We start from the raw sequence: 7,620 nt of genomic DNA, 5'->3' as shown, positions 1-7,620 counted from the left end.
GGGTAGTGTATGTCGCGTGGGGTGGCACTCTGCAAACCCTTGTAGGGCGCAGGGAGTCGGCCACCCGCACAGGGACAGAGAAACTGCCCTTCCCTGACCCACAAAACATTCCGGGCCTAGAAAGCAGCCAAAAGCAACGGCGAGGCCGAGCCAGCCCCGACGGCGGGGGGAACTCGGGGGTTGGAGGAGCGCGGGGACGTCTCCACCCCGGGGTTGGCCTCCCGGAGCTCGCGGCCCGCCCAGCCCGGGCTCGGCTTTCTGGCCCGCCCCGCGGCCCGAGCTCTTCCGGCCGAGTGCAGAGGCTCAACATGGTGCTGCGGTGCTGGGGTTTCTTTGCCCGAGGGTCTCGGCTGCCGTGTGGCCTCGGTCCTCGGCGGGTAAGGCGGTCGGGTGCGCGCGGAGCTAGGACAGGTCTCAGGGCCCAAAGAGTAGAGGGACGGGGCGTCCCGAGGCGCAATGACAAAGGAGCACCAATCTCAGGGCGCAGGGAGAGAGGACAGAGCGTCCCCAGGCGCAGAGAGAGAGGACAGAGTATCCCGAGGAGCAAAGACAGAGGACAGGGCGTCCCGAGGCGCAAGGAGAAAGGGCCACCAGATCTCAGGCGCAAGGAGAGAGGACCACCTCAGGGTTTCTGCGCTGGGTTCGTTTTTCACTAGGATCATATGAGATCCTGGTGTGTGTATGGGAAGTGGGGTTGGTTTTCTTAGTTTAAACATTTTTGGTGACTTTCAAAGTTTTGTGTAGATAAGATAGAGGTATGGAAGGATACAATACGGGCGGCCCCTTGACTGGGAGAGAGGCCAGGGCAGGGGGCGTGGGCCCTGGAGGAAGCCCTGGCCTTACTTTTTTTTTTTTTAATGAGGAAAATACATTTACGTGTTAGTTATGGAATTTAACAGCAATATAAACAAATTCACATACAAATGACATTAAAACTTAAACTGTCTATAGACTCCTTTTCCCAGAGAAAAAGCGGGGAGACGCATCTCAGGTTGGTTTCCACCTGTCACCTACACACTTGTGTTGTTTTGTCCATTTCTCTCCCTTGCATCCATAATTGAAATAAAATATGCAAGTGAAGACAGCTCAGAAGGGGAAGAAAGGAAAAAAAGAAGAAGCAATAGAAGCAATAATATCCAAGACTGAATTTAAAAATCTTTTTTTTTTTTTTTGAGACAGAGCCTCAAGCTGTCCCCCTGGGTAGAGGGCTGTGGCATCACAGCTCACAGCAACCTCCAACTCCTGGGCTCAAGCGAGTCTCCTGCCTCCGCCTCCCAAGTAGCTGGGACTACAGGCGCCCGCCACAACGCCCGGCTAGTTTTTGGTTGCAGCCGTCATTGTTGTTTGGTGGCCCGGGCTGGATTCGAACTCGCCACCTTAGGTGTATGTGGCTGGCGCCTTAGCCACTTGAGCCACAGGCGCTGAGCCAGGAAGATGGGCTTTTTGAATCCCTGGGAAAAGAAAAGTTTTAACCCCTGTGAAGTGGGAGTTTGTTCCAGGGAACATCATTTTTTTTTTTTTTCCTTTTTGAAATAAAAATTATTACAATTAAAATCCCTAATTTCAATACTTTTGTTACTAAGATCCAAGAGATATTTCATTTGCCATAAAACCTATCTGTAAAGTGCTATATTAATGTGTGCTGTTAGCTAGCAGCCTTCAGGTAATTAAGTATTTATGTCTGTGCTGTGCCCTGGGGATGCAAAGATTAAAAAAGAGTTTTGCTCTCAGGTCACTCACATTTCCACTGAGAAAAGCAGTCATTCAATTGTTTATCATAAAAGTGCTAAGTTAGTGCCCACTAAGTGTTGGGGAATCTTGGGAGATCTATGGTTGAAAAACATTTCTACTTACAATGTGCTATTATTCTCATGGATGTTTTTCAAGCTATGGATAATAACCAATAAGTGAGACTTGAAATAATTTAGTGGAGCAAAATAGATTTTAAAAAATAAATTGGAATCAAATAGGTTATGTCCGAGTTCATCTATGTAGTGAGGCTCTTTCCTTTGAGAAACTTAAAAAGAAATTAGCCGTTCTTCCTCTTGTAGATTCTTTGATAACTGTGCTGCACATTGCCATTCTTCTTTTCCTTTTGTTTTTATAAAGAATAGCAACTTAACTATTTTTAGACAAATGTTTTCCTGGCCAATGGGAATTCAAGCAATGCAGTTAAATGAAAAAAAAGTAGCACATGACTTCAGGCTAGCCAGCCAGAACATTTGATGAGCATAATTCCAGGCATCTGTTCTGGTAAAAGGTGGGTAGGCATCATTTTACTTGGGTGTTGCACATTTATTTTTCCCTTCGAATCAACATTGTTTCATTACTTTCTGACACTGAATTTTGTTAAAGAAGTAGAAGAATAGCTGGATATTTTTTCTTGTTTGTCTTTTCCTTATTTTTGTTTATTTATTTTTTATCTGGAAAGCCTAAGTATGTCTTTATTCAATTTAAAATTCTAGAATATAAGCTCTGTGGAGGTAAAGATTTTCATCTGGTTTGTTCACCATTTACACCTCAAATGGTATCTGGTACACAGGTATCTGTTATGTGAATGAATGTGGTGTATGGTGTTGCTATATATAAAGCAGATTTCTTACTATGGTTCACATTGTCTGAAAAAACAAACCAGTGAATCACCACAAAATATTAATAGACTGAAAATGCATACAACATCTATATGAACAAAACTGTATCTAGTAGAAGCAGGGAAGGCTTTGTAAAGGAGTTAGCTCCTGGAGCTTTTGAAAGAGGAATTGGAATGTGTGGGGCCCCAGAGGTTAGACCTAAGGAGTAATGTAGATCAAGAAGTGAAGGAGCATGGCTATTTCTAAAAATTTAAGTGGTTCCGTATTGTGCAATTTGTGAAGTAACAGACCAAGGAGAAGTGGATGGAGATACAATTGATGAGGTTACTGGGAGCTGAGGCAAGATGGGATTCCCTTATTTATATAGCAAATTAAGCATTTACTGTGTGCTAGCTACTGTACTAGGGATGTAAGGATGATAAGAAGAGCTGATTCCCATTCTCAGGAAGCTTACACTGTTAATGGCATCAGAGAATAATGTGGTGTGTGTTAGGAAGGATGTTCTTGATCTCAAGGGGGGTCCATCCAAAATACATCTCTTTTACTCCAGTCTAGAAAACAAGAGTAAAGATGGAGGCTAAAGTCTGAATTTTATTAGGACTTGTGAGAGCCAATGGGCCTGTTAACTGGACTTCCTGTACTAGGCAGATTTACCTCCTCCAGAGGAGGGCAGAACATTGCTCTCTGAGGACCGCTACACTCACTACTCATACCTTATAGTTCTCTCAAAATTTATCAGTCAGATAGACTGTCCCTTGGGTGGCAGGTTGATTAAAAGCAGCGGGAGTCTGGAATTATTTATACTAATGAACTCCTCATAGGAGGGAGACCTCAGAACTCAGGAAGAAGCATTTCCTACTTATGGGGGTGTGTAAGGAGTGTTCAGTTTTTTTTTTAAATTTTAAAATATTATGGGTAAAAATGTTTTTGGTTATATAGATCACTTTTGTCATGCTTGAGTCAGGCCTATAAATGTGCCTATCACCCTGATAATGTTCACTGTACCCATTAAGTAGGTTTTTGCCCACCAGTTCCTCCACCTGCCTTCCTGATTCATTTACGCAGAGTTTTACTTACCTCTATGCACATGTGTGCTCATTGGTTAGTTCCAGTTTAATAGTACCTGTGGTGTTTGTTTTTTTATTTCTAAGATACTTCTCTTAGGATAATGGTCTCCAGTTCCATCCAACTTTGTTATAAAAAGGCAGTAATCATTCTTTTCTATGGCTGAGTAGTATTCCATGGTATATATAACACATTTTGTTAATCCACCAGTGAATTGGTGGGCACTTGGGTTGATTCAACATCTTTGCAATTGTGAATTGCACTGTGATAAACATTCAAGTGCAGGTGGGTTTTTGATAACGTGACTTATTTTCCTTTCAGTAAATACCCAGTAGTGGTATTGGTAGATCAAGTGGTAGGTCTGCTTTTAGTTCTTTGGGGAATTTTCATACACTTCTTTTCTTTCTCTTCCCTTCCTCCACTTTTTTTGGAGACCAAATCTCACTCTGTTGCCACTGGTAGAGTGCCATGGCTTCATCACAGCTCACAATAACCTCAAACTCCTGGATTCAAGGGATCCTCTTGTCTCGGCTTCCCAAGTAGCTGGGACTATAGGAATACACCACCATGCCTGGCTAGTTTTCTTCTATTTTTGGTAGAGATGGGATTTCTCTCTTGCTCAGGCTGGTCTCAAACTCCTGAGCTCAAGCAATCCACCCATTTTGGCCTCCTAGAGTGATAGGATTACAGGCTTGAGTCACTGTGCCTGGCATCATACAGTTTTTCACAGAGGTTATACTAATTTGCAGTCCCACCAACATTATATAAGCATTCCTTTCTCTCTGCAACCATGGCAGCATCTGTTGTTTTGCACTTTTTAATAAAAGCTATTCTAACAAAAGTAAAGAGATATCTCATTGTGGTTTTAATTTGCATTTCCCTGATGATTGGTAACATTTAGCATTTATTCCTGTGTTTGTTGGCCATTTTTCTGTCTTCTTTTGAATAGCTCCTTTTCATGGCTTTTGTCTACTTTTAAATTGAGTGGCGTTTTGTTTCCTTGCTGATTTGCTTGAGTTTTTTGTAGGTTCCAGTTATTAGCCCTTTATTGAATGCATAGGTTCTGAATATTTTCTCCCATTCCATAGGTTGTCTATTTGCTCTGTTGATTATTTCCTTAGCTGCACAGAATGTTTTTAGTTTAATCAAATTTTATTTATTTATTTTTGTTGTTGCTATAATTGCCATTTGGGTCTTATTCATAAATTCTTTGCCTTGGCTGAAATCTATAAGTTTTTCCTACATTTTCTTTTAGAATTCTTGTGGTTTCAGGCCTTACATTTAAGTCTTTTATTCATCTTGAATTAATTCTGGTAAGTGGTGAAAGGTATGGATCCAGTTTCATTCTGCATGTGGCTATCCAGTTTTCCACTGTGTATATTGTTGTCTTCCTTGTCAAAGATCAACTGGCTATAGGTGGATGGTTTTATATCTGAGTTCTCTGTTCTCTTCCATTAGTCTGTGTCTCCATTTTTGTGCAAATACCATGCTGTTTTGGTTACTGTAGCCTTGTAGTATAGTTTGAAGTCTGGTGATTCAATGCCTCTAGATTTAATCTTTTTTCTCAAGATTGCTTTGGGTGTTTGTTCTCTTTTCTGGTTCCAAATGAAGTGTAGAATTACTTTTTCTAGATTTTTGAAATTTGATGTTGGTATTTTGATGGGGATTACGTTGAATCTGTAAATCACTTTGAGTGGTAAGGACATTTTAACAATGTTGATTGTATTAATCCATGAAGATGATATGTTTTTTCATTTGTTTCTGTCATCTGTGATTTCTTTCTTTAATGTTTCATAGTTCTCTTTGCTAGAGAACTTTTACCTCCTTGGTTAATTACATTCCTAGGTCTTTTATTTTCTTTTTAGCTATTGTGAATTGTATTGAGGATTTGATTTGACTCTCAGCTTGACTATTATTGGTGTATAGAAATGCTACTGACTTATGTACATTGACTTTTGTAATCTGAGACTTATTTCAGAGTCTCTTGGTGGAGTCTTCAGGGTTTTCTAGATATAATAAGATCATATTGTCAGCAAAAAGCCATAGTTTCACCTCTACTTTCCTGATTTGGATACCCTTTTTTTCTTTCTCTTGCCTGATTGTCCTGGCTGGGATTTCCAGTGGGTGATGAGATTGTGATGAGATTGGGCCTGCAACAAGAAGGGGGTGTATAATGAAATTGAGACCTGAAGAATGAGTAGGATTTAGTCAGGGGAAGAGGTATGAGTAAGAAAGTTGTAGGTAGGAGAGTGACCAGTGCGAAGGCCTAGAATAGGAGGCAGGTGGTCTGAGATAGGCCAGTAAGCAGCCCGTGGGCCATGAAGGCACAAAATCAGAGACAGATGGTCAAACCCTAGGAATCCCCTCTCCTGATGTGTGGTGATGGTGGCTTCCACTAGGAATACCTCCTAAACATCACATGACTGACTGTGGAAAGACTCAAAGTCAAATTGTACTTAGGAGGTAATTGGTGATTTGTTGGTGGTGAGGAAACAAGATTGGGCTGTGTTGAAGAGAGGTGATAATGCCATCAAAATTGTGAGTGGGGGCTCGGCGCCTATAGCTCAACCAGCTAAGGCGCCAGCCATGTACACCTAAGGTGGCGGGTTCGAATCCCCAGCCCGGACCGCCAAACAACAATGACGGCTTCAACCAAAAAATAGCCGGGCGTTGTGGTGGGCGCCTGTGGTCCCAGCTACTTGGGAGGTGGAGGCAGGAGACTCGCTTGAGCCCAGGAGTTGGAGATTGCTGTGAGCTGTAATGCCACGGCATTCTACCCAGGGGGACAACTTGAGGCTCTGTCTCAAAAAAAAAAAAAAAAAAGTGTGAGTGGGAACATGATATTGTCAGGTAGGACTTAGGGAGATCAGAAGGCAAAATAGCAATGCTGAGTGTCTGAATAGAAGGCAGCGTTAGGACTTCCGAGGACTACCAGGAACTGGACTGGATGTTTGAGACTGTGGTGTGAGATGAAGTCCCGATTTCTGTCTTTGGCCCCTGAGCTAAGGACAGTGGGCTCTCTGGCAGAAGGCATTTAAGGGGGTTGGAGGGAGGAGGGGGCAAATGATGTTAATCTTGCAATGTCAGCGTGCTCTGGGACTCCTAAAGTGGTGTATAGAGGGTGAAGTTACAGAGGTGCACGTGAGAATGGTAATTTTGTCTGAGTGTTAGGCAAGGCGTCAGAGCTCTCGGAGCTGAATTTGAATGATGAATGTTGGGTGATGACAGGGAGCAACTTTTGTAAATACAGGGAGGTAGGAAAGAGTTTGTGATGGGAACTTGTGTGTAAATTTCAAGGTGATGAGGGTCAGGAGGACTTGGTGTGCTATGTGGGGCCAAGGAATCTGCGCTTCACATAGCTGCAGGGAGCCACTGGAGAATCTTTAGGAGAGAAGTAACATGATCATGTTTTCAGGACTCTGGAGACCAGTTAAGGGCTGACACTGAAAAGGTCCTCAGTATTTGGGAGTAAGGCAAGATAAGGGTCTTTGAAATTAGGCAGTGGATAGAGAGAAACTACTGGGCAGGTAGAATCCATGGGTCTTAGAGATGAGTAGGATGTATCAGGTGAAAGGAGATGGGTGTGTGGGAGTCCCTAGGAGGGTGGGGTGCTGTGTGAATGTGAATAAATCCTGGCCTCAGAGCTCAAGTATACATGTGAAGTACTTTCAAAACCAATTTCCTTCCAAAACTGTAAAGCTGACTTTATAATATTTAAAGAAAAAAATCTAGATTTTAAGATTATTTCCCAAAGGTCACCATGAACACATCAGAATGGGAGGGGGATGTAGCCAGAGCTGCTCACGGCCAGCCCATAGTAGGAAGCAATCCATTGATGTTTGGCAACTCTCAGTTTTTAAAGAAAATTCCAAATAGAAAATAATGAGCCGCTTGGCACCTGTGGCTCAAGTGGCTAAGGCGCCAGCCACATACACCTAAGGTGGCAGGTTCGAATCCAGCCTGG

At 42.7% G+C, this 7,620-nt stretch overlaps 1 protein-coding gene across 1 annotated transcript in view; it reads left to right on the top strand.

Annotated features, from left to right (window-relative positions):
- The first annotated feature begins 288 nt into the window (after positions 1 to 288).
- Positions 289 to 7,620, top strand: part of DECR1 (2,4-dienoyl-CoA reductase 1) — a 45,770-nt gene continuing 38,438 nt past the window's right edge. Inside the window, exon 1 of the mRNA XM_012810436.2 lies at positions 289 to 377. Coding sequence (XP_012665890.2) covers positions 309 to 377 — 69 coding nt within the window. The 5' untranslated portion in view covers positions 289 to 308. The remainder of the gene's footprint in view (positions 378 to 7,620) is intronic.

The sequence above is a fragment of the Otolemur garnettii genome, unplaced genomic scaffold (genome assembly GCF_000181295.1).
Source record: "Otolemur garnettii isolate 467f Iridium unplaced genomic scaffold, OtoGar3 scaffold00004, whole genome shotgun sequence".
Classification (NCBI taxonomy): domain Eukaryota; kingdom Metazoa; phylum Chordata; class Mammalia; order Primates; family Galagidae; genus Otolemur; species Otolemur garnettii.
This window is presented reverse-complemented; position numbering and strand designations above follow the sequence as displayed.